General features: G+C 45.9%; 1 protein-coding gene across 3 annotated transcripts in view; it reads left to right on the top strand.

Annotated features, from left to right (window-relative positions):
• GRIK1 (glutamate ionotropic receptor kainate type subunit 1) overlaps positions 1–27,287 on the top strand; it is a 132,294-nt gene that overhangs the window by 92,395 nt on the left and 12,612 nt on the right. For 2 of the 3 annotated variants that reach the window (XM_027906156.1, XM_027906158.1), the window contains exons 8-15: positions 78–185; positions 3,387–3,500; positions 4,610–4,813; positions 5,356–5,579; positions 10,401–10,519; positions 15,116–15,333; positions 18,068–18,293; positions 21,423–21,673. In XM_027906156.1, coding sequence (XP_027761957.1) covers positions 78–185; positions 3,387–3,500; positions 4,610–4,813; positions 5,356–5,579; positions 10,401–10,519; positions 15,116–15,333; positions 18,068–18,293; positions 21,423–21,673 — 1,464 coding nt within the window. Of the gene's footprint in view, positions 1–77; positions 186–3,386; positions 3,501–4,609; positions 4,814–5,355; positions 5,580–10,400; positions 10,520–15,115; positions 15,334–18,067; positions 18,294–21,422; positions 21,674–24,173; positions 24,341–27,287 lie in introns of all 3 variants that reach the window. The other variant, XM_027906159.1, reaches the window with a different exon arrangement.

Here is a 27,287-nt window from a genome sequence, read left to right as displayed (position 1 = left end):
AACATTCAATACTTATTATGGCTTCAGAGTAGCTCCTGCTGATTGTTACAGGGCAGAATGTTTTTGTGTTCCCACAGGCACGGTGGGATGGCCTGACTGGGAGAATAACCTTCAACAAAAGTGATGGCTTAAGGAAGGATTTCGATCTGGACGTTATCAGCCTCAAGGAGGAGGGAACAGAAAAGGTAACCACATGTCTTTAAACAAACAAACAAACAAACAAACAACAAAACCTAACATGACAAAAAGCTAATTTGACAAGGGAGTAGGAAAGTCCATTCTCCTCAGCTTGAATCTCCCGTGCTTGGGGTAAAAAATAATCTCAAGATTATTTGAGTCAAGCATAAAACAGAACTACTTATATTGGTTTGCTATTTTGCAATGCATTCTGAGGTGTAGGGTAGGAATTTGGGACTGGCAACACTCATCTGATGGAGACAATAATTTTAAGGGCACATTATCTTCAGTTTTTGCTACTGCAACTCAGGATATTCAATTCATTTATAGAGACAGATAAATTTATATGGAGATATATAGAGATAAATGTGAGCCAGGGAAGAAAGGAAAGAAGGTACTTGAGTAACAACCTCAACAAGAGTTGAGATGTTGAAGATTCTCCAGGTTTGTGAGGTTAGATCAGTTCTTTTGCCCTTCCCCTGCAAACATGAGCTCTCCATGGGAACCACAGGGCTCCCTCCACTGCTGTGGAGGTGATGGGTGGTGGCTGCTGTGGGTGTCCAAAAAAACCCTCTCACAGGTGGCACCAGCAGCTCCTGGAGCTGCAGACAGTGCTCTGTGTACACTGGTTGGATTCTGAGTGATAATTCCTGCTGGGTTAATTGAGCCTCTAACTGTAATTGCTCCCACACAGCTCTCCAGACGGGCTCTCTTTTCATTTTTAATGAAGCGCTCTGTTTATTTCTCTCTGTACCAAGGCTGCTGGCGAGGGTTCTAAGCATTTATATAAAGTGTGGAAGAAGGTTTGTACGCAGACAGGTGATGCAAGAAACCTTTGGGCTGCGTCTGTAGGCTCAGCCTTTGGGTTTTGATTGCTACTCTCACATTGCAGTTTAGAGACGACGGTCTGAAAGCAGGAATTTTTCTGGTAGGATGAGCTTATTACATCTTAAAACACCGTAATTCCAAAGAGTAAAAAAAAAAAAAATCTTGGCAGGATTCAGCTTTTTCACCAAAAGGGGGGGGGTGTCAATTATTTTGCTTATTGGGGGCTGCGCTTTTCCCTGCTTTGAGTAGAGGCTGCAGCAAAATCAGTCCTTTTCTCAGCTGCTGTCCTCCCTGATTCACCTAAGATTCACCATGAGTGGTAAATTTAAACTGTTTTGGATGTGGTTTGGCATCAGCTGCAAGGGCTGTTTTAGTGTGCAGGGCTGGGGGTGTTTTGCCTCGCACAGAACGCTCAGGGCTGGCAGTGTTTGAGCATTATTTGCCTCGAAATTTTGATGAGTGTGTTATTAGCTCCTTACAGAAAATAATACAGATGATTAAGTGGGTGCTGCCATTCACTAACACATGGAAATTGGAGCTAAGCTTGTTTATGAAAGATGGAAATTACCCCAGGAATCTCATCCCTCTGCTAGCACGAGGTACTCAAAGTGGGAGTCAGAGACCAGCCCTGGGCACAGCTCCCCACTGGAGTTACAACCTGGGGTTGCTGTTCTGTAAGGAGGAGATAAAAACTACATCCACCAAGCTTAAAGTGTTCTGCAGTCGTGGGACAGGGATCTTTTATACTGCTTAGAATTGTATTTTGTACAGAGTTCCCACAGCTCTCATTATCCCCCACCCCTCCCTCAGACGTGGTTAAAAAAAAGGGGTTGGTTTTGTGTTGTTTTTGTGAGGGATTTTAATGCCCCAGAGTAGAACCATCCTACAGAGCTCTTTTTTGTGTTCTTATAAAGCACATACATCCTTAATAACCTTGTTTCAATCTCCAGTGGATCAGGCTAAGGCACAAAGGCCCCTCTTTCCCTCGTTACTGGTGAATAGATCATCCTACCTGACATGCAGAACCAATCTCCCTTCTGACTGTAGGCATTTCGTGTTATGCTGAATTGATTTAAACCAAATTACAGTCGGTTCAGAGCACAGGCTTGCTGAGGAGGGCCACATGACACCTCTCCAGCTTGTCACTAAACTGCAATAAATCCCCTGGGTTCCCCACAGTGATGTACAACCTCGACCTCGTTCTTCCAGCGCCCCTCCGACCTCCTCCATCCCCCTAACCAAGGGATGTGGTCTCCTGATGTATTTTGTATGCCCTGTGACTGTGTTGCTCAGTGTCCCCTGTGGTTCTTCTCCTCCTCCCTGCTGCCAGCCAACCAAAGCCTCTCAAGTCAGCAACAAGGGGCAGAACGGCTCCTCCAGCCTGGTGCAAATCCAAGGATAACCCCGGTTATCGACTGTATTCCTGGCACAGGCCATCATAATATCCAATATTTTATTTCCTGTGTACCTTTTGGATCAGTTTCCCAACCTGATCTGGTTTTGGAAACAAAGGGAATGACTGACAAACGCTTGATATGAATTAATTTTTTTTTAAGAGGAAGCAGAATTTGTGGAAAAAAAGGTTTGTGAAAGGCACCCAGGGACACAAATCCAAAGTCTGTTTGAATTGGTGAGTTATTACCTCAAACCCACACTCAGCAGGTACAAAGTGCCTGAGCCAGCTCCTTGCCTGGAGTTCTCTCACATCAGCCCTCGGCCACGCTGTGCTTGTAAATCCAAAGGCAAAAATACTGGAGATGCTTTCAGGCTCCATACAAGTAAATATTTATCTCAGCAAATCAACATGGTTGTAATTTCTGCCGCCACAAGGTGCTGAAATCACAAAGACATTTCCCTTGAAGCTTTGGATTGGGCATTAAATAGTGGAATTCTTCACTGTCTCTGGGGCTAGAAAGGAGTTTGCCTTTGGCCACTCATATTTGCTGAACAAATCCTGCTCAGTGTGTGAAATGGTATCGCCTCTGTCACAAACAGCAGTCAAGGAATGACAGAATAATCTTTGCTAAACCTGCCGAAGGCACAGCGGAAGCAAAAGGCCAAGTGCATCCATCAATCTGCCTCAAAGTATTTACTCAAGCTTTTAGTCTGTTGTATCAGAAGAGAGAGGTCTTGCCTTATGTCTCAACTCTGCCATTTGCAAAATTTAAAAAAACAAACCAACCCTTACACTCTCAAGGGTTTATGCAGTTGCATTTTGCAGTCCATTCCCTGTGTTTTCTGATTTTGGTGTCGCTGCCTCGCTCAGACCTGCAGCTTGTCCCCCTCCTCCAGCGTTTTGTCTCTCCCTGTGGTGCCCAGAGCCACTGCGGGGAGCGTCTGGGGAACACTCTGGGGCCTCTCACCCGCTTCTCTCTGTGCAGATTGGGGTTTGGAACTCATACAGTGGCCTTAACATGACCGACAGCAACAAGGACAGATCCACCAACATCACGGATTCCTTGGCCAACCGGACCCTCATCGTCACCACGATTTTGGTAAGGCTGGCAGGGCTCTCCAGCAGCACCTTCACCACCTCCACCCCTCACACCAGCCTTGCTCTCCTCCACGCTAAACACTGCTGTGCAAAACCGGTCTGTTCTCAGGCAAATGTTTTGATTTAGGCTCAGAGTCGACATAAAATCTGTCCGCAAGATTGATTCAAAAATAGCCCACTGCCAGCGAAAGACTCTCAGGAACCTCTGCCTCCAAAATTGCTTCAATATTTCACAGACAAACCCTGTGTACTTTTTCTTCCCAGAAGAGTTAGCACACACAAATACTCAGCTTTGTAGTCAGTTCTTATACATCCTTCTCTTTTTTGCTGAAAATGAGACAAATAGGACTGAAAGAGAGTAGCAAAGGCTGGACAGACAGATTGAGTTATGCCCTAACTGTGATGAATAGAAAATATGCAGCTGGGTCTTTCTGCCCTGTGCTTGCTGCCTGCCCAGCAATGCCACTTCTTTCAATTATTCTACCTAATTCCTCAGGAGGAGGGACAGAGCTCAAAGCCTCCCTTCTACACTGCTTTTCTATTGCCAGAGGCCTTTTTACCACATTAAACTGCAGCAACCTGCTTGCCCAGATCTTCTCCTACCCAAAATCCTTGAAAGGGGAAAGCAACAAGGTGCTTTGCACCCTACCTATGCTGCTCTCCACTCCCTTGTGTGAAGGCCTGTTCCACTCAGGGATATTTGCTACATTTGAAGTTTTTTTAATCAATAAAGGTTTATTTCCCACGGAATATAAAATGTTATGTTCCCCTTATGGATTCTTTTTCTGTTATTTAGACTCCCCTCTCCTCCTGTACCCCTTCCTGTCCCCCAGAGTGTGGCAGTGTAGGGTCCAGATCTTGGGTGTGATTTTGGAGCTGCTGAGCTGTAGTTAAAGCTCCTGGGGGCCATGAATGGTCAGCCCCACTGTTAACAAACTCATTCAGTGAATTTATTAACACACCTCAAACAGCTTTTAACGGATGCAGTAAATTACTGGTTTCCATCCACTTGCAACCCATTTAGAAAATATTAATGTGACGCAGACAAACTGATATAATCTAAACCAAACCTCATGTCTCCTCCTACATGTCTACTGTCTTTTTCTACAGGAAGATCCCTATGTTATGTACAAGAAGTCTGACAAGCCCTTGTATGGAAATGACAGATTTGAGGGTTATTGCCTGGACTTACTCAAGGAGCTGTCAAATATTTTGGGCTTCATCTATGAGGTCAAACTAGTTTCTGATGGCAAATATGGAGCCCAGAATGACAAAGGAGAGTGGAATGGGATGGTCAAAGAGCTCATAGATCATGTAAGACTGAACCCTTCTCTCTTTATTCTACTTTCACCTGTGGTATTTTGTATATAACCAGCCCAACTCAGGTCTTTGCTTTAGTTTTTGTATTTTAGAGCCACTTTATTGCCACTAATTTTATGATATTATTATATTATACTATAGTAGAGTCTTTATGCCCACTTTTCACAGTAGCAACATCTGAACCGGCAGTTTGAAGGTGTGGGGGGAACCTCCAGCAGTAGCAGGTGCTGAGCTGGCACATCCTACCCATCCCTCGGCTGCAAAATCCACCGGTGGAGGCTGAAATTCCCCCTTCCCCATACCCTGTGGTGCCTCTGGTCTGCACACATGGCAGTCCCAAATGCCCCTCTGCCTTGCAGAGAGAGGAAACAGAGTTACCATGCCGCCAAAATACCCCAGAAACGTTGCCTTTTCTCGCACGCCTCGGATTTTTAATCAAATTTAGTTTAATTTTCAATACTGGGGGAAGAAAGGGAGGGAATTGTTTCATTGTTGAGCGTGAAGGGGAATGAGTGTTCTCCCATCTGTGTTTTCAGAAAGCTGATCTGGCTGTCGCTCCTCTCACCATCACCTACGTAAGAGAGAAAGTCATCGATTTTTCCAAGCCCTTCATGACTCTGGGAATCAGCATCCTGTACCGGAAGCCCAACGGCACCAACCCGGGTGTTTTCTCCTTTCTGAACCCTCTTTCTCCTGATATTTGGATGTATGTCCTCCTAGCCTGCCTCGGGGTCAGCTGTGTCCTCTTTGTCATTGCAAGGTAAGCCCAAGACGTGGGTTTCGGATGCGTCCGCACTAACCACCACCTCTCCTCCCGTAGGTGTTGGGCTCTGGGGACTACAGAGGGCATAAAAAATATAAAACTACCCTAAGTGTTTTATCCCTAAAGTCCTAAAACATCATGTTCTGCAAGGTCCCTCGGTATTTTCGCATCCACACTGCTGTCACTTCTATGCGTGGCGACGTGGTGAGATTTTGCTTTCCTTAAGGGCTGAAGGGAGAGGAATACGGGATTTTTGTTGGCACACCCCACCTCTGTGTTGAAAAGCAGTTTATGTGACTTGCATGTAGGCACTTCTGCCTTCCACTCACAGTGCACACAGTGGAAAGGTTAACATAAGAGAATGTGAATGTATTTATGCCAAAGGATTTTAATTAGTTCAGCTAATCCCCCCCCCTCACCATTGAAAATGCAAGATAAGGTGGTTGGGAGGCTGAGGGGACACTCTCAAGGTGAAGCACAGCCAAGGCTCTGCCCGGGGTTCACTATTCCTGCCACTGGAATACTCTAAACCAGCAGGTAAAAAGCACATACACAGCACTCTTCCAAATAAACCCAAAGCTTGTAACTCTCTCCAAGGCTCACCACAAAGTTTCTGGACTAGTGGGCACAGTCACACGTCCAGTGGGCCAGCAGAGAACTCTGTCACTGAGCTTTCCCTTGAAAACTCCAGACAGCTGATGTGGTTTCACAAAGTGGGTACAAGACACTTCCCTTGCCCTCAGAGACCGCTGGAAAGGCGGTTGCTTGAGGGCTTTGAACAGGAGCAAACCAAGCATGAAAGAAAATGAACTTAGAAACACTTGTCAGAGGTTTTGCCGTTTCAGGCACGCTATTTTTTTGTACTCCTGAAAAACACCCAGACTCTGAGCTGGCATAGTTATTCAGATAGTGGCCTTGGAATTTAATTTCCAACTGTTTTTTTTATTTTTTAATTTCAGCCTATCCTTCATTTTTTCATATGAAATATAAGAAGAAAAGTAATGTATTATTGGAAGCCCACTACACATTCACATCACAGCAAAATAGGGATGGGGCACTTCTCCTATGGGGAAAGGCTGAGAGAATTGGGAATGTTCAGTCTGGAGAAGAGAAGGCTCCAGGGTGACCCTAATTGTGGCCTTCCAGGACCTAAAGGGAGCCTGCAAAAATGATGGAGAGAGATTATTTACAAGGGTCTGGAGTGACAGGAAAAGGGGGAATGGCTTCAAACTGACAGAGAGTAGGATTAGATGGGATATTAGGAAGGAATTGTTCCCTGTGAGGGTGGGGAGGCCCTGGCACAGGTTGGGCAGAGAAGCTGTGGCTGCCCCATCCCTGGAAGCGGGATTTGCCTTTTTTTCTTTTTTCCCTTTAAATCACTGAGAGTGCGAAGGAGGAGAAAGGAATTACGATCCAGTTGACCTGGTGGTGATCAGTCAGAGGTTGGACTTGATGATCTTAGAGATCTTTTCCAACCTAAATGATTCTGTGAAATAAAGAAGGAGGGGCCATGGGTTAAGTTACCAGTTCTGGCCCCAGGTAAAAAGAGGAGTTTATCCATCCCTGGCAGCTGTGGGGCTGTGTACAATTAGTCATGACTTCTCACGAGCTCTTAGTGGCTCGCTGTGCCATAAATAATAACTCCTACTGTACTCAAATCATGATCTCACTCATGACTAATATTAAATCTGCTCGACTCTGACAGACTGACTTTTCTGCAGTAGTGTGCCAAGGCTGAGACTATCCCACAACCCTCAGCACAGTGGAAGGGAAAACAAAACCCAAGTTACCCTCAGTGCTTCTGTTTTTTAAAATAAGGGCATCAGCTTTGGAAGAATAAATAGATATCAGGGTGCTTGGTCTGCTCACAGACACATGGCCAGGAGCAAAGCAAAAGGAAATGAACCATGGTAAAAAAAATCATTGCCTATTTGCTTTTGTTTCTTGGCTGTTAAAAATTGCCCCCAAACACAGCCTTTTGGTAAATCCATAGGTTTGCCCTTTTAAAAAACTGTTAAAAACCAGTAGTTCCAGGAGCATCATAACCAGTGAAGCCCAATTTCCTCACAGATCTCTGTCTCCTGGTGGGTTGTGATCACCAGTTGAAGTCAGTTTGTGTGTTCATTTGCTTTTCCTGCAGCTGGAGGATTTACAGGGGATCTGATTAACAGGCACCTAAGGAATTGTGAGCTCATCCTGCAGCTCCTCTCCTGGTGGGGCTCCTGCTGCAGTGTTTCACAACACAATAAATAACCTCTGAGGCCTCTGCCTATTCATCAGACATGGCTAAATTAAATGGCTAAAATTAAGGGCCAATTAATGGCTAAAATTAATGGCCAATTAATGGCTAAAATTAGCTAAAAGGCTCACATGTCACTAGAGGTACAGACACCACACACACGTTCACAACACACAGCACAAACCCAGGCCTGCAACGACAGAAACGGATCAAGTAGAAACAACAGGCAAACAGATCAATAGATGTCATTTTTATAACCCACCTCTTTTAGGAAAAGAGAAAAAGAATGCCCCAGTTCAGCAGAAACCATCATTTTCTGAATGCTTAGGTTTTTTCTGTCACAAATACTCTCCTTGAGCCGATGCCTAAAAGCAGTGCTCTGTTAAAATGCATCTGTGGAGGTTGAAGAAGGACACAAAATTGGGTTCACGTGTCATGTTAATTTAGATTAACAAATTTTAAGCTAAGCCCTTCTTGCTGCCCACATCTAGACCTGCTCACGTCTCCAAATGCATCAAGATTTCTGTAAGATTTGCAAAGTCTTTCGGCAAATATTGCTTAGATTGGTTCTAGGGACCTCAGGAACCATCCACTTTTTAGCACTGCCACAGTAAATTAAACAGTTAACTGTACTTTTCCATCAGTTCATGGAAGACAAATACCTGGGAATAATTTCCATAGACTGGGATAATCTTCCTGTCATTTCTTTTGACTTTTCAGCAGCTGAATAATTTCTCATTTGTCTCTGAGCCTTGCGAAGCCCTGTAATAGTTACATTAATTTTGAAACTCAAACACTGAAGTTTTTATCACTGTGAAGGGTTGCAGACTGACAAAGCTCTGTTCCAAGTACGCTGACAGTGAATGAACAAGGTGGATTTTGTGCCAAAATTTCCTGCTAATGCCATGTCAGCTGTGCTGCTACGTCAATGAAGGGAGAGCCAAGTAGCTGAGGTGAATAATGCTACACAGAGCACGTTGCTAAAAGGGTGCTTAGGTGACCTTGAGCATCTCATCCTTATCAGAAACCTCAGCACAGCTATTGCTGAAGTGGGAGGAAACCATGGGAAAAAGGCCAGGAAAACAGAAGGTCTGAGCAGTGGAATAGAGCTGAACTGTAAACCAGGCTCTTCCTATAGCTCAGCACAGCAATACGAACACGAGCAGAAAATCAGCTTTTGTTTCGAGTTGGAGAGGAGATCTATACCCTACTAACACATTAAAACACATACCCAGAGCTGTAAAAATCTTTCCAGTCTGGCAGAAAGAGTTTTGCTGCCAGAATTTAATTGCCACTTTCCGGCAATGGCTGTTTTGCTCTTTCCACCATCGAGGTGTTTGTATCCAGCCTGCTGAGAGTGGTGGCTGCCTGAAACTCTGCAAGATCCCAGCCTTGGGGCTTCCCAGGTGGGTCAGGCAGAGTTATTTACTGCTCTTGGTGTTCTCTTTGAGCACTCTGGGATGCTGGGGGGTGGAACTCTTCACTCCTGTGGCTCTCAGCAGCCTGCTGGTCCTAATTGTGGGGCTCTTGCTAAGGATGTGTTTCCCCAGGTGTGCATGAAGTGAGCTGGGAACGGTGTGGTTACTCCACAGCACCTGCTTCCATTATTCTGGCATAAATCTGAAACGCATAACTTGGTAACTGCTTTTCTTTTAAGGGGTGTGTGCAGAGCTGTTGTGTCTTGGACCCGAAAACCGCGTGTTTTGTCATGGTTTTTGAGACTCTCGCTGTGGTGGCGGTGATATTGTTGCAGCTGATGGCACCCTAAGCTACACTCTGCTCCAATTAGTGGGGTTTGTTATCACAAAAGAGAGCTCATTGCTTCAGCTGAGCAAACTCAATGCTTATTTATATTGTTGGAACAGTAATTGGAGTGTATGGGCGTGATATTTGCCAAGGGTATTCCTAAACTTCAGGAGGAGTGTGCAGGAAGCCACGCAGCAGTGGGAAGCAACAGCAGGCAAAGGTGCCTCGGGGAGAAACGACCCTTTCACGTGGTCCTGAGAGGTGCTGTGCAGAGCAGGAGGGGCACAGTGTGTAGTTAGACCACAGTTCTCCCACTGCAGGCAGAAATCTCTCCCAACAATGACAAAACCACGCGTCCCTGAGGCTTTCTGTACCTCTGCAGTTGCCCCCAGGTCGCCTTCCAGTGCTGGGCAGCCTTTTGTTCAGGGAGAGGATGTCTGCTGGATGCACCTCGACCACAGGCAGCTCACTCTGGCTGCCTTTAGAGGGCTGCTACACCTTCCCAACTCCTAAACCCTCTCCCAAGGAGCAGCTACGCGGCTTCCAGTTGTCCCCCCACCGGGGGCCCTGCAGATGCGGAGCAGGCAGGGAGTGGCTGCAGCCTCTCCCCCTCGAGGGCTCTACACAGGAATAGCCCTGCTCTAGATGCAGGAGTAGCCCTGCCCTAGATCCAGGCACGAGGCAGATGTCCCTGAGGGACACCCTTTCAGCTGAGGTTTCCCCCTCCTCGTGTCCTTTCTGCCCCTCCCCACCCTCCCCACGCGGCGCGGTTTTCTCGGCAGGCTCGCTGTGTGTACTCGCTGTTTACGGACTCTTTCTGTTGACTGCCACAGGTTTACACCCTACGAGTGGTATAACCCCCACCCGTGCAACCCAGACTCAGACGTGGTGGAAAACAATTTTACTTTACTAAATAGTTTCTGGTTTGGAGTTGGAGCTCTCATGCAGCAAGGTACACCGGTTACACTTCGTTATCGCACACGTCCCACAGTCTGCTCAAGGGCTTCTGTGCTGGTAAACTCCACCCCACCCCACCCCCTGTAAATGCAACTCATACTGTAAAACCTGATCTCAGGGAGGCTGAGGATAGAAGAAAAGGAAGAGAGGAGGATGTGCCACTGCACACCGGGAGCAGGCACAGGAGGGGAACCTGTGGAACCCAGAGCAGGAGGAAGGAGGGGAAGCGTCTGAGAGAAAGGGGAGCAGGCAGGGCCAACACGGGAGTTCCTGGAGCTGAAACGGGAAATAATTGCAGGAGGGCTATGAGGTGCCCCGTGCTGAAGTTGAGTTTGTTGGTATAAGAGGTTTGGCAACAGGAGAATGTTGGGCTCCCTCCCAGCAGTAACCAGCCTTAGCCACCCTAGAAAAACTGTTCTATCTGCCAAACAAAGGTGCTCTTTCTTCAGAAGGGTTGTTAAGTTTGCTGGCACTTGTCAAACTCGTTGTTCAAAACCAAACCCAACCCCCTTTTTTTTTTTTTTTATGGCTTTTCTGCAGGTATGAGCCCCATCCTTCTGTAAAGGCATCCAACCCTAGGAGCCTTACCCCAGTCACAAGTCCCTGTTGCTGATGATTTTGGAAACAGCTGACATTTTACTCAGTTGACAAGGAAGGGCAGTGAAGTTTACTCCATGTGGGAAGTCAAACAGATATATGCAAAAAACACACTTGTTTATGTTCTAAGGTTTCCAGTTAAATCACTATTCACCAAAACTGGGCTCCACTGAAAGGAATGAAAATATTTTCTGACAAATATTTCAAGTTGAATCAAAGCTGAACAAAAAAAAACCAAAAAACAAAAAACAAAAAACAATCCACAAAAAAAACCCTCACCTCACAACAACCACCAAAAAGGCAATCTGGAGGAAAGTCCAGCAGTACCTTGGTATTAAATTCCTAAGCATTAAAGTAAAGAATATAAAACCATCTCTACATTCATACAGGTACAGTTTATTCTTTCCTCTTTAACAGACATGAGTAGCAGCGAAAAAAAAAAAAACAACAAACAAACAAACATGAGGAGGATTTTTTTCCTAGCTCTGGTAGAGAATGAAGTTGGTATTGAACCCAGGATGCACTTGCTTTTAGTGGTGCACCAATGTATTGAGAGGACACAGAGCTTCCCCACAGAAATTACTCTGAAGGAGGTTGGATGAAAGAAGAGCATTTCTACATCGCTTTTTTGGGTTTGTCTGCCTTCCAAGTTACCAGTGAAACACAGGCTGAGGTTTTACAGTATCAGGCAGGTGTGTGTATCCAACTGTGACTGCCCCTTTGTGTGAAAGTGCCCCAGGATTCTGTGTTTCCATGTACTGCCTTTTTTTGGAGTTTACCATCATCCACAGCAAACTGTGGGATGCAGTGTCTGCTCGTTACCACTACCTTGGGTACATGACAGTCAGCCCCAACCAGACTCTGCTTGTCTTTTAAGAAGATTAAAACAAACAAACAAACCAACCAAAAAAAAAAATCAAATAAAGAAAAGGAAAGAAAGAAAGAGAAAAAACCCCAAACATTTGTAAGGCAACACAAATGTTTCCATGTACAAACTTGTGGTGCTGTGTGACTGTCTGTGCATCATTGTCAATGTGAAGAGTTTGGACATGATGGGAATGGTTGGGAAACTCTGCGTCCAGTGTTGGGCTCTTTCCTGTTGGCAGCAGCTGCTCGTTGTGCTTGATTGGAAGCCACTTATTTGTTTTTGTTTTTTTTTTTTCTAAATTTTAAAATGTGATGATCAGACTTTCTCTTTTCTACAGAGCGTGAGCAAAGTCTGGATCAGGATTGGCTGTCATGTCTGCCATAAAAAGGCACTAGAGAGACTTCAGCAAGTATTGTCTCTGCCCCCGAGTCTTGCTGGCAACCTTTTTCTTTAGATGCTGCTTCCCCTGTTTTCCCCTGGAAGTCTTGGATGTGTTATTCATATTCTGAAAGCATCCAAACAGGGCACATTTCATCCAATTCATTCACAGAAATTAGAACTTGCAGAAAGGAAAGCTTTCCCCTCAGAGCCCCAGTTGAGCCAAGGAGTGGGTCAGCCCAGGAGCAGCTGGTTCAGGAGAGTGTGCAGGGTGAAGGGAATGAGCATGGATCATGTCCTGTCCTGATCCCACAGCGTGGGAAGCAGGAGAGAAGGGGAATCTGCCCCTTTGCCCCTTCAGGTGAGATCCCACCTGCAGAGCTGCCTCCAGCCCTGGGGAACAACACAGGGACGTGGAGAGAGTCCAGAGAAGGCACCAAAGCTGCTCCAAGGGCTGGAGCTCCTCTGCTCTGGAGCCAGGCTGGGAGAGCTGGGGGGGTTCCCCTAGAGAAGAGAAGGCTCCAGGGAGATATAACTGTAACCTTCCAGGACCTGAAGGGACACTGTGAAAGATGGAGAGGGACTTTTTACAAGGGCCTGGAGTGACAAGACAAGGGGGAATGGCTTCCCACTGCCCGAGGGCAGGGAGAGATGGGATATTGGGAAGGAATTCCTGGCTGTGAGAGTGGTGAGACCACACATCAGAGAAGCTGTGGCTGCCTCATCCCTGGGAGGGTCCAAGGCCAGGTTGGACGGGGCTTGGAGCAACCTGGGCTACTGGAAGGTGTCCCTGCCCATGGTGGGCTCTGGTCCCCCCAAACAGTCACTCACTGCATAATTAGCAGGCTGGGGGTTCAAAGCTCAAGTGAACTGAATGTGTTCTGCTGCTTTCCCACAAACCATATTTTGCTGTGGGAGATCACAGGAGGTTTGGTGCCTCACCCCACAAGGGCAGCACTCAGGGCTTCTCCACCTCCTCTTGTGCAGCACTGACAGATTTCAGGGCTGCTGGTTAAGGGGGTCTGCAAGGTACCTGCTGCTGTGCATTCCCAGGATGTCAGAGTGTATGTCAGGGTCAGGTCCAAGAGCAGAAATTCTATTTGTGTCTCTGTCTAAGCTTAAAAGCAATAACACCTTCAGGATGACCTGAATCAGCACTCCTAGAAGCAGTTTGTGCAGGTCAACCCCAACTTAGAAATACAACGACATTACAGAATACACCAACAATACCAAAAAAAAAAAAAAATTCATTGTATTTTAAAAAAATCTATTCTGCAAAGCTAGAAAGTACAGCAGACCACAAATATAAACCCAGACAGAGCTACAGCTCTGGAAACAAGTACATTTGGCCTTGAAAACCTAAAGTGAGAGTTTTTGCTTTTAGACTGCTCTCACAGCAGTTGACAGTTCTGTCAACCCTTGGGCTATGCTCAGCTTTGACTTTAAGGAAGTCTCTATGTGTTTACAAAGCTAAGTTAGATGTGTTTGCTGGTTGTTTGGGAAGTTTTTACCTTTTCAGTCTCTGCCCCAAAAGTCACGTTCAAAGTTTTTGCAAGGTCTGAAAATACTCTCTCCAACAGGTTGAAATTTCTTGCAGAACTCACGAAATAGTTGGGGAGAGATAATATATCACCATGATTTTCCAGGAATACAAATACGTTTGTCACATCAAAAGCTTTACTGTGCTGAGATCTCCCTTCACAGGCACTTAAGTGTTTTCCTAAGTCCATCCTTCATCAGGAAAATAATTATGCAAAGGCTTAAGTTTGAGGTCAAAAGGCTGCCTAAGAGCTTTGCTGAATCAGATTCTGATATCCCACACAATCAGGGGAGCTCAGTGGGGATGCACCTAAAAGAAAGAGCACAAAACTTGTATCAGAGTGCTTAGAAATACTTGTGTGCCTTAAATACAGGAGATCTGGGCTGTTTAGAGAACATTTCAGTGCTGCCCTGTGGGGTTTTATGGCAATGACACTTTAAACAATGCACTTCAGAGCCAAGGCAGCTTTTTTTTTACTTGGGAAACTCGGAGAATCTGAGACACTGCTTGAGGATTTAACATTTGAACAGAAGCAAAACGTAAGGTGTGACCTGCAGGCAGATCTGCTAAACCCTTCTCAGCAACAAGGAGTGTTAAATACACGGGCCAAAACTTTGCCCTGTAGATCCAAAGGATGTGCCCGTTCACCCCCTGAACTCTCAAATGTGAAGCTCACATTAATAAAAAGAGGTTTTCTGGGGCTGGAGCTGAGGTTCTCACAGCTGGTGAGTTCAGTGGGACTGCACTGATCTCCCTGTCTCTGCTCAGATACGTCAATAGGATGCACAGGGCAAGTTTCTCCTGTAAGATGTTTCTGTCAGGCAGCCTGTAGGATTCTGCTAAAGATCCTTGGTTAAAAATTGATTCCAGTGTGGAGGCAAAAAGGGATTCAGGAAACAGCCCAAAATACTAGGATAGCCTGCTGGGGGTGGCAGAGGTTAATATTACAATGATGGTTAGCTCAGGGATGTAACGGGGCTTAGACCCAAGGATAATTCCATTTGTCATGTATCATGGCATACATCCCTTTCACAGTGTGTTCCCATTATAAATGTTAGCTGTGCATCTGTGAGATTATTGTTTAAACCATTTTATCATCCTGCAGCTCATAAAAGCATTCTGTGCCTTAAAAAAAAACAGTCTGTGGCATCAGGAAGGGCATCTTTCAGCATCATTTTAATACGATTGTTTTGGTGGTATCGTAACAGGATCAGAGTTGATGCCCAAAGCTCTTTCTACCAGAATAGTTGGAGGAATATGGTGGTTTTTCACCTTAATCATAATCTCATCCTATACTGCCAACCTGGCTGCCTTCCTGACCGTGGAGAGGATGGAATCGCCCATCGATTCGGCAGATGATTTGGCAAAGCAAACCAAGATAGAGTACGGGGCTGTTAGAGATGGATCCACAATGACCTTCTTCAAGGTAAGACGGCACCAGCCGGGCCTGGCCGGTCGGAGACTCCCCCAGGCGCTCCAGGAAAACTGGTGAGCAGGAATCACAGCCCTCGGCAGGACTGGCAGGATTAGGTAGATATCAGCATTTACCCAAACCCAGTAGCAGGAAAGTTGGGAGTTTTTTTCCCCTGAAGCACATGGAAAAACAGTCTGGCTGTGAGGGCCAAACCCACCTGCCTGTGATGGGGGGGGACCTGAAGGGAGCCTGGGGATCTTCTCCTCCAGGTTGCTTCAGGGTGGGATCTCATTTTCTTCCAGCCACTTGGCTGGAAAATTCTGCTTCACCTTCTGAAAGTCACATTTGCACACGGATAATACTGCCAGCAAATCCAAATGCAACTTTATTTGTCCCCTTTTTTAAAGTGCTCCCTGGTCAACATTACACAGACTACCAATAGAAGGGCCTCATAAACACATGAACACATCAGTAAGTAAAAGACAGTTTTCTGTGGCTAGTTGCTTTGTAGATATCTGTGCTCTTTTTTTTTTTCCCTACTTATTAGTATTAATTACCTGCAAAATGAATAATCCCATAAAATGTCAACGTAAAAGCCACCAAGCTATAAATACAGAATACATGCCCAAAAATCCTGTGACAGTCAGAATTAATTAGCAGCTCCATCAGCAGTCTCAGCAGGGAAGTTAAGCACGGGATGAACTGGTGTCAGGCTTCTCCCTGGAGCATCTAAGGATGGTGTTTGTAGACAGTCAAACATGCAGTGCCTTTGAAGGGGATCAGACACTGTGGGGAAGCAGCATTTGGGCAAAATAACACGAGCTGCTCCAGCCTGAGCCCCTGCCCTGCTTTAACCAGAAACCCTGATGAGGCAAAAAGGAATAACATTCATCCAGAATGTTTCAATTCTATGACACATAGATATGAGGGTCCAGCAGAGGCCACGAAGATGATGAGGAGTCTGGAGCATCCCTCTGGTGAGGAGAGACTGTGGGAGACTGTGGTTGGTCTGGAGAAGAGAAGGCTGAGAGGGGATCTCATCAATCCACACAAATATCTCCAGGGGCTGTCAGAGGAAGGTTCCAGACCCTGTTCAGTGGTGCCAGTGACAGGACGAGGAGCAGTGGCCATAAACTGAAACACAACAAGTTCCCCCTCACCATGAGGAAGATCTTCTTTCCATGGAGGGTGGCAGAGCACAGGAACAGCTGCCCAGGGAAGGGTGTGGAGTCTCCCTGTCTGGAGACATTCCAAACCCACCTGGAAGAGTTCCTGAGTCACCTGGGTGACCCTTCCTTGGCAGAGAGGTTGGACTGGGTGATCTCCAGAGGTCCCTCCCAACCCCAGCTATTCTGGGATTCTGGGATTTTGTGCAGTCTGTCCCTGCTGGAGTTGCCCAGGGTGATCTGCCCTGGTAATGGCTCTCCTGTGGCTGAATAGAAATGTTTCTGTGCTCAAAGAAAGGCACAAACTCCACTGGTTTCCATTATAGCCAGTCCTTGAAATGATGAGCTGACATCTCCACTGAGATGGAAACCCACCTGGAGATATTCCTTGAAGCTTTGTAAGGCAAGTACCAGACTCTCCTTAGGAGTACAAGGCAGCAGGAATCAGCTGTGCCATCTTCTGAAAGACTCTGGGAAAATCCCTTGAGCTGAGAGCTCTTCCATGCCCAGAGACAGTCACTGCCATTGATATTCTGAAGTCAAACCCAGCATCAGAGATAAAACCTCAAAACCTCTTGTTTCCATGTGGTTTTTAGAGGAAATAGCTTCTCAAGTTCAAAATGAGAAGTTCAAGCAAATTCCTGGAGCTGTTTTCAGCTTTACACCGATTTCTTTTTGCACCGTTAATCCCTCAGGCTGAAATATGTGTAGGCTTAAAAGAATGTATAGGCCTTCAAAAGAAATATTTCAGATGAGATGATTAAATATTTATACACTCCACATACTGCCTTACTTGTGCCCAAAATACAAGTGTACACAAGCACAAGGGAAAGTACACTAATTTTGTACAGAAATTGGGGATGGATTCTTCCCTGGCAGAGGGAAGGTGACACAGTGAAAGATGCACGAAAAATACGATTTCCCACACTTGTAAACACACACAGCACAAACAAACAAATAGAAGGTGTTTTTGTTTTTGTTGCAGAAGCCCCTGCAGACCCTCACAAGGTTAGGAGCTCTTTGTGCTGCCCAAAACTAAAAATAAAAAATCCCGGAGCGGGTCTCTGTACAATAAACGCGACAGGTACCTCTTTATGCCAAGGGAAGACTCTGCTCTGTGAGGCACAACTGTGCCTCCCTCAGACTGTAAAATACTGCATATACTTCCTGAGCTAAGCACAAACACAGGGAGAGACTTGGGAATTAGGAGAAGGCAGGAGCAGGGATTTCTGGGCAGCACTTACTCCATCCCCGCACCCCACCTGTGTTACAGCATATTTAAGGAAAAAAAGCACCTTTGCCATTACATTCTAGGGGTAACTCAGCCCCTTTTTTTTGGGAGCTCTGGGGCCCTGACCTGCCCTGGGGGCACCCCCAGTGCCCAGGGGTTCCCAAAAGCCACGAAGCTGCGACTCGAGGGCTGGAGGAGCTGAGCTGGAGTGAAAGGATCTTCCCATGACACAGGACCTCTCCTGTGATCCAGGCTGTGGAGTATTTGACAAGTGCAATCTGGGTGCTGGTGTGACTGTCTGCCCTCCTTTCCCTCCCCCCCCACTCCCTGCCAACCCCTTCCCCTTCAGAAATCCAAAATCTCCACGTACGAGAAGATGTGGGCGTTCATGAGCAGCCGGCAGCAGACGGCCCTGGTGAAGAACAACGACGAGGGGATCCAGAGGGTGCTCACCACGGACTATGCCCTGCTCATGGAGTCCACCAGCATCGAGTACGTGACCCAGAGGAACTGCAACCTCACCCAGATCGGGGGGCTCATCGACTCCAAAGGCTACGGCGTGGGAACCCCCATCGGTAAGGGGCTTCTGGGCACAGCTGGGGTGGAGCTCGCCCAGAAGCTGAGGATGGCCTTTTGAATCGGTCCTGGGCTCCTGGAAATGGGACAAGGGGGGATGGCTTCACACTGGCAAAGCCAGGGTGAGGTGGGATATTGGGAACGAATTCTTGGCTGTGAGGGTGGGGTTGCCCAGAGAAGCTGTGGCTGCCCCATCCCTGGAAGTGTCCAAGGGCAATTTGGAACAACCTGGTCTAGTGGAAGGTGTCCCTGCCCATGGCAGCAGAGTGGAATTGGATGATCTTTAAGGTCTCTTCCAACCCAAACCATCCTGTGATTCTGTGATCCTACGGAACAGGAAAACATCTGGCTCCCCAGGGCTGATTATTCCCAAGCACAACAGCACAGAAAACTGACACACTTTTGAATTCTCTGCGATCAGGAGACCTCAAAAAGGGCACTGGATATGCCAAAAAAAAAGGTCTACTGGAAAGAGGTCAGAGAGATTGATGCAGAACCTTTCAGCTGATTCCCACTGTTCTTATGTGTTGCTTTGGGGTCATGAAATGAATCAGAAATTCATCTCCTTTCGTTTCTCTTTGGGGTGCAGATGGAATTATAGAATGGCTTGGGTTGGAGGGAACCTTAAAGATCATCTCATTCCACCTCCTGCCGTGGGCAGGGGCACCTTCCACTAGCCCAGGTTGTGGGTCTGGTTCATCCATTGCTTGGTAGAGCCGATATAAATAAGGGAGAAGCACCCCCTACACTTTGAACTGTTCATTCTTTTTGCTGCTGAGCAGCTCAGACTGTTCACACAGACAACATTTACAGTGTGGTTTTTTTCCACTGGCTTTGTGAGCACAGCCTTCACACCCCGAGGAAAATGATACAAAAAGCTAAAATCCTGAAGAAAGACAAATGTATGGCAAGAGTTTCACTGCAGTTATAAAGCTGCCACACTTTAAAGCAAGAACAATGAAGGAATAATTGGAACAGATGGTAATCCTCAGAGAGAGTGCATCCATTGGAAATAACAGCTGTGAAATATATTTATAAGATGTTTCTTGTATGATAAATGCACCTTTATTTTTTCTTAAGGAAGCCCAGCACAATTCAAGGGAATAGATACCCCCAAGCACTGTGGAATAATTCAGTACCATCCAGCATCTTATAAAGGATTGATTTCATGAACAAGATAAACCTTCCACTGTTCAGGTGGACCCCAAAGGCTCTGTTATTTTTCTCACAGCATTGCAGAGTACTGATTGTAGAGGCTTCATGGAAAATAAAAGAGACAAAAAAGGCTTGTCTGTGACCCTTGGCATCAAAGTTTCAGCAAGTCTTAACTGGTCTCCTGAAGTTGTTCCTTCAGGAGAATGTACAGCCCCAGGGCCAGGGTTTCCAGGAGCAAAATATGCCTTGCATTCCAAAATTTGTGTGAATGATCTGGATATTATTTAACGGCTCCCAGTGAGACAGGAAAGGGTAATTTTTGAAGGTTTTCCAAATCCAGTATCACTGTGAGTGCTGATGCAGGTAATTCTGACACTTAAGCTGCTCCCAGCTACTTGGGAGAGTGCTAAGAAAGGAGATAAATGCAGTTCTTGGCCTAAGAGGTAGTTTGTTAACAGCTCAGAGGCCAGAAATGATGTGCTGAATATTCAAAGAGGGATTGAGATGGATTTGTGTTTGGTTTTTTTTAACTCACCAATAAAACACCACCAACCCAGCACTCCAGGCACACCTGACAAACTCTAAAAGCACAAAGAAATATGGATGTACCTGTTACCCTCAGGATGAATTGTGATAATCCTGATGGCAAGATAAACATCACGAGAAAGGATGAACATTCCCACAAATCCTGCGTTTGTGACTCTGCCTGCTCCACTTTACCCAACAGCTCTGTCCCTTCAGACAGGGGAAAATGGATGAGTCCCACAGTCTATCAGGGCCACAGACATCTCCTAAGCTAGAAACAATTCTTCTCTCTCTACTGTTTTCACTGGCAATGATTCACTTCTCCGTGCAAAGCCAGTTGTGAAGTTGTTCCTGGTTTGTTTTCTGCTGTGTGATTTTGGGGTCTTTAACAAAAAGCATACAAATCATCTCTCCTTCTTGCAGCAGGGCATGTTTTTCTTTCAAAGCTGGCTCCCTCAGGCTGTGGCTGCTGAGTGCTGGCTTCCCAGATGGATTTTGGATAGCCTGACACGTGTCTCTTGGCATCTGTGGTCACAGCATGGCCTGGCGCTGGCAGCGGAACGCGCCCAAAACCAGCCGAGTGTTGGCACAACAAATGAAGAACTGCGGCGTTTCTCCTGCTGCTTCCCCTCAGACAGGGCTGGGGGCTAAAGGAAATGGAAAGCAGGGAGGGGCACTTGGGTTCGTGGTGCAATCATTTTTAGTAATGTCCCGCCCAGCAACAGAAGGAAAACACCTGAAGCTGTGGGGCTGAATTTGCGAGGTTGTTTTGATGTGTAAAGACACAGCGGTGGTGCCTCAGGGAGGTTTTTCTAAGGAGTCTGTGTCCACCTGGACCACAAGATCTCTGGAATCCTGGCACACAATCTGCCTCAAAAGTTGGTTTACCTTGATCATGTTGACAATTGCAATAGCTTTAATTGTTGGCCTGCAAAGCACGAAATAGTTGCTATTCTCAGCTTGCAGTGCCACTCTTGTTGCAAGCCGCGTTAAAAAAGGACTGGGCAGCCCCATGTTCTTATAAGTAGCTGAAGTGAGGCTGTGGGTTGATCCAGAGAGGAGAAAGCCTCTGGGTGACTGTGGGCTTTTCTCAGCAGCCACTCATTTACATGCAGTAGGAAAAACAAACAGATGTCGAAGCCGACAGAGGAGAGGCAGAGCGGAAATTCTCCCAGGATGCTCAAAGTGATATTCAAATATGATATGGAGGAATTACTGAGCAAGAAAACCCACTGCCAAGGCTTAAATAAACCTCAGGAGGAGACCCTAGAAATGATAATGAATTCTCAAATAATGGCACCGGCGGAGCCTTCTGGTTTTAAGTCCCCAGGGTGGATGCCAACTTCCCACCTGTGCCGTGGAGAAAACAAGGGATGATCAGCCTTGTGGTGAGGCAGCACTTTGGCTGCAGAGAGCGGCACTGACAAGGCCTTGCTCTCCCCTTGCAGGGTCTCCTTACAGAGACAAGATCACCATCGCCATCCTCCAGCTGCAGGAGGAGGGGAAGCTGCACATGATGAAGGAGAAGTGGTGGAGAGGCAACGGGTGCCCCGAGGAGGACAGCAAAGAAGCCAGTGCCCTCGGGGTGGAGAATATCGGGGGCATCTTCATCGTGCTGGCTGCAGGGCTGGTTCTGTCAGTGTTTGTGGCCATCGGGGAGTTCATCTACAAATCGAGGAAGAACAGCGACATCGAGCAGGTGGGTCAGGCCCTGCCAGCATCCTCCCAGCTCCTGGGGGGATGAATTTTGGGAATGGAAGGGTAACTGTGATGTAGTTCTCTTTGCTGGAGTGTAGGCTGTGTGTTGCTGAACTCTCAGCAGGCATTTCTGGCTCTAAAAACAAATAATTTATTAATAAGAACAGGGAAGGGCTTCACCCACAGTCCAATTAGTGCTGCTTAGTAGGGCAGTGCAAAACAAGGGCAATATATTTCTCAAACAGTTTCTGCTTGATCTTTAAGACTTCAAGCATAGATTGCATTGGAAAGGAAGGAAACACAACTGGGGTTTTGGTTTTTCTGTTTTTGTTTGGTGTTTTTTTGTGGTTTGTTTTTTCTTTTTTTTTCTTTTTTTTTTTCTTGGTTTGTGTTTTGTTTTGTTTTGTTTTGTTTCTTAGGGGTGTTGTTTGATTTGTTTTGTTTTGTTTTTTTTTTATTATTTTTGGTAGTTTTTAGGGGGGTTGTTTGGGTTTGTTTTGTTTTGTTTATTGTTTTTTTTTTAGTTTGGTTTTTTAACATGGCATTAACGTCATCCCTATGAGTAACACAGGAATGAATGTCCAAATCCCCAAGTGTGATTTTCCTCTCGCTCTAGAGAGCAATTTTTTTCAGAGTCAGGGGTTTACACTCTGTGCTGAAGGATGCACTTCAGAGCATTCAGGAGAACTCCTGAAAGGTGATGAATGCCACTGTAAAAGCAGATTATGGAGCCAAAGAAATTCTGGTTATAGCTCCACTGAAGTGTAATGAGCAATTTGAAAGGGCAGAGGGAAAACAAAGGAAATGCTGTGTATAAATCATGCCTTGAGCATTCCAGCAGTTTGTGAGAAAGAATCAATCATTAAAATCGAGTATAAACACCCATTTACTGACCCACCAGCCACTGCAAACAAAGCAAGGCTGAGCAGGGAAGCTGCCAACCCTCTTGCTCTGGCTGCCTGCCCTGGGGCTGTTTGCCCTGGTCATGTCCTGGACCCTGATGTGACCCTCCTGTAGATGCCCTGATCCTCTTCCCTTCAGCAGGATTTGCCGTAGGGACAATGCTCCCTCCACACTGAAGGGTTGGTGGGTGGCCCTGACGATCAGGGTGGCCCCTGAATCACCAAGAGGTTCTTATCTCCTCGCTTCAGACTTCTGAGACAGGATCCCTCTCCTTCCAAGAGAGTTTTTTAAGCTCGTTCTGCACTTTGAGATGCAAATACTGGTCCAAGGTGTGACCCTGCAAGGCTGATGAGTGCCTAGAGATGACTGTTGACACAAATGCCCTTAACAAAGGCAGCAGGGGTGACTGGGAGGAGAAGGAGAACATTCTGATCTCGCTCTGGGAGGTGCATTTTAAGCCTTGTACAGCAGTCGGGGGTGGGACACGGGAGGGACTGACACCTGAGTGACCAAGCAGCCAGGGCTGAGGGCCTGGAGATGATAACACCTGATTTTTGGATGGGATAAACCACCTGCAGGTCCTTGCTGCCAGGAAGAGAATGCCACAAACCAAGGCCACACATCTGCTGAAGGGAAAGGAGTTGGTTCCCTACCAGGCATCTTCATTTCCCCAGCAGTGCTCTTTTGGGTCCATGACCCCTAATGCCCCGTCAGTGGGCTTAGTCCTCTCAATATTCTGCCATGCAGGAGCATCCCCAAGTCTACCTGAGCGAGCCCTCACTAAAAACAATGTCCAGGAACAGACACAGCTCATGTGGAGCCATCTCACGTCATATAAATCAAAGTGTCCCTGTTTTGGAACAAATCAGAGACAAAGGATTAATGTATTTGCACATATTGCAGCTTTCCGAGTGGTACTTTAACCCCTTTCGGCACAAAATGCATAAAGAATGTGTTGATATCTTTGTTTCATTCATGTCTCAGGAGATCTTCTATTCAAATACATTTTAAAGAACAATTGCAGCTAATTAAGATGTTTGGTATAAATGCTAATAGAATATCCTGGAAACTTTTCATGAGTCTGCGAAAGGCAATGCATTCCTGAAGCCGTGACTAAAGCAGACCTGGAGATTCAAATCAGGAGGGAGTGTTCCTTTACTGAGCAGTATTTTAGGTGATTATCACAGCATTCAGGGTTCCATAGATGTGTGTACATACATCCTTTCTGGCACTGCACTGCAAGGTGCTTCTTAATAATTAATACCTTTATATGAGTTAATGTGGTTTCTTTAGCAAAAGCAACTTTACAGAGCGTGAAAAAAACCAACGATTTTGGTGTCACCTCCTAATTTCTCTCAGATAGTTTTCCTTTCCATCGGGTGGAATAAGAAGCTTAGGTGGGAAATGCTGTACTGTTCACCCTGAGCTAATCCAAAGCACCGAATGCAACCTGTGCCTTTTCTGTTTCCATAACTAGAGCCTCTTTTGGTTTAAATAGATCTTTTGGAGTCTCATTCTCATGTTTGCTTTCGATTTTACCTCCTTTGGTTTGTTTATTTATTTTCTCCATTTTTTTTTTTCTTTTCTTGCATGCGAAGGCCTTTTGTTTCTTTTACGGACTGCAGTGTAAGCAAACCCACCCGTCCAACTCCACCTCTGGCACCACCTTATCTACGGATTTAGACTGTGGCAAGTTAATCCGAGACGAGCGAGGGATTCGGACACAGCCCTCCATTCACACTGTGTAGTCAGGAGAGGAAAAACAAACCCAAACAAACACCAAAAAAAAGGTGTGTCCCGTGGAAAAACAAACAAACGAACAAACAAACAAAAAAAAAACCCACATGAAATTCGAAACAGCTGGCACAAAAATGGCAAAGGTTGTACCCACCAGCACAGCTCCAAAGTGTTGTCCTGCTTCGGCAGGAGCCCCTGAAATCTGGGCAGTTTAAATGCACATCACAGAAAATAATCACCCCAAGGGGGAGCGTGGTAGACTGGAGTAGATTTTAGGAATTGTCACATCCTCTTATGTGCAGTTGTCACCTCGCCATTCCGTGGGGTGGTTCACCTCTCTCAGGTAAGAAAAATTATTTTGCCTCCTTTTCATCTCCTCCCCGACCCGAGTGAAACAATAAAAGCCTCATTACTAAAAGCATGGAGAAACATTTAGCTTGGTCTCTCTGCTGAAGCATTCAGCAAGTGGGCCAGGCAGCTCTTTATAAACCTCCAAAAAACAACCTGCAGGGCTCCATTAACTTTCTGAACCCCTCTTACAAGCAGCCAGAGATTTTTAGCTGGCACATCTTATTCCCAGTGTCAATATTTAATGAATTTTAATTCATCCATTTAAAATTCATTAGTCAAAGCCTCCAAGTAACTATCACGCCACAAAAATCATATCTATCAGTTAAATTTTATGCCGTGTAACCATTAAGAACATGTTCAACAGGAGCACCCTCAGGCAACGCCCGGATATACCATTAAGAGGATAAATCCATTGTCTTGCTTGAGCAATTCATGATGTTCACTCTAAGGTTTTGTAACATAGAAAACTCCTTTGTGGAAAAAAAAAAATCGGGATATCAGTTTATATCAAGCAGTAAAGCTTTGCATATTGAAACACTTGTGGAATTTTTTGTGTGGCACGTTGACAACTGGGTGGTTTTTATACCCTGGAAGGATAACAGTTGGATTTTTTCTAGTCCTCAGCCAGCTGGGGGGACTGACAGGGCAGGAGACAATGGCCTCCATCTGTTTTTGCCACCAAAAAAACATATGACAACAACCTGAGGTACACAAAGTGTACAGAAATGCCAGCTCTAGAATGTCCTGAACTGTGACGAACCTGTGCTCTCAAAACCTGATTACTTTTTTATGTATCCCAGGTTACCACCAGCTTCACCAATTCATCTCCCTCCCCTCGCACCCACTTCAGGTTTCCTTGCCCAATGAAGTTCCTGCTCATCACACAGCTTAATGACCTGTTTTATTGGGGGCCATTTCTGCACTTCTCTGCAATTAGAGAACTTGTTCCAGTGGGTGCCTTCACACCCAGCCTTGCTGAGGTGCTGCAGCAAAGCTCTGCTCTCCTCTTCAGTTGTTCCTCTCGTGCCTGGCTCCTGGGAAAAGCCAGAGCACGGAGGGAGCTGCCTTTTCCTTCCATTCCTGTTGCAGTTTTTGATCAGCAATCCTTGTGCTGCCAGCAGGCTGCAGGTTTTTTCTTTTTTTTTTTTGTGGCTGTACCAATTCTCCTCTGCTCATCCGTGGATGTGAGTGTTTCTGCTCCTCTCCAGATGCTGCAAGAAATTGTCTTTGCTCAAAATGGCCTTTCAGCTTGTTTGAATAGGGCCTTGAAAGCTTTGGTTCTTCATAAAATGCTCCTTCTCACCAGCAAAGACCTGAATTAGATGTTCTGTATATCTGATTTAAGAGAGCACTTTTTATTTGCAGCTTCCCAGTAGAAGAGACTTAAAACTAATTGAATTCAGCTCCTCTCAAGTCTCAGAGGAGGAGGGAAATGCCTAATGTGTTTATCTCCATCATAGCTCTACTCAGGAAATCCTCTGGGTTGCAGCTTCAACCAGTTTTTCTAATTGTTTCTCAGATTAATGAAGAATCCAGAGAATTTCTGTCACTTTTTGGGTAAACAGTTTCTCATCTGTCAAGGAAACAGTCCCACTCTTAGTAACACCCATCCTTTCCCTGTGTTCAGCTTTTCCCACTGTTAGTAACATCCATCCTGTGTCCCCTGGGACAACTCCTGCAGAGACACCACAGGCTTCAAGATCTCCCTGGATCAAAGCCCCTGAAGCTTCACATCTGTAGCTCTTTGGGGAAAAAAAAAAAAAAAAAAAAGCAGGAGGAGAAGGGGCAGAAGGAAGACATCCCCTGGCTCAGTGAGCTTCCTGCAAAATTAGGATTTTTTGTGGAGTTGTCAGGTGTGCAAATTCCCTCTCTTCAGTGAACATCAGCTCCAGCATCTTTGTTTTCAGGTTTAGCTCCAGCACCTCTATTTTCAGGTTTGATCCTTGTGTGGGCCATTCACTCAAGGGCTGGATCTAGTGATCCTTGTGTGTCGCTTCCAAATCAGAATATTCTGTGAAATATTGGGGAAATTTCCCATGGAACTCCCTTCCAAGCACGGCTGTGGCTTCACTGGGAAGTCTCATTTGTGTTTAGAAGGTTTTGGAGACCAGCAAGTAGCTTTAGTGATTTTTTTTTTTCAATGGCAGAGAGGACGCAGAGGACCAGTTTCTATAAACTGAGGAAGACTTAAATCAACCCCTGGATTATTATCATATTGTTTTGGCAATCTCTGCTTGGTAGACTCTGCCAGGTTAAAAGTTAATTTGGTGATCTCCTCATGCAATTAGCCATCAGTGACAGATTACCCACACGGATTCTTAATGTGCTGCCACAGCAGTTTGCTCACTTGGAGAAACTATTATGGATACTCTTCCCATGGTGCACTAGGCACAAATAAATCACTTTTTTCACAGCAGAAGACACGTCAGTGTCCCAGCTCTGGGTCCTTCACGGCAACGAGGGCACTGCAGAAAGAAAATCCTGACTTGCACTTCCTCCTCTCTCCCTCAGCTGCTCAGAAGTTCTCCCACAACAAAACCTGGCCCACATCCTTGGATTTTCACAGTCCTCAGTTCTTCAGCATAATACACCGGGCTTGGGGTGCTTTTTTTTTTTTTTTTTAA

This window comes from Empidonax traillii, unplaced genomic scaffold (assembly GCF_003031625.1).
Source record: "Empidonax traillii isolate 1590-97213 ecotype Southwest subspecies unplaced genomic scaffold, ASM303162v1 scaffold1253:size457737, whole genome shotgun sequence".
NCBI classification, from domain to species: Eukaryota; Metazoa; Chordata; class Aves; order Passeriformes; family Tyrannidae; genus Empidonax; species Empidonax traillii.
This window is presented reverse-complemented; position numbering and strand designations above follow the sequence as displayed.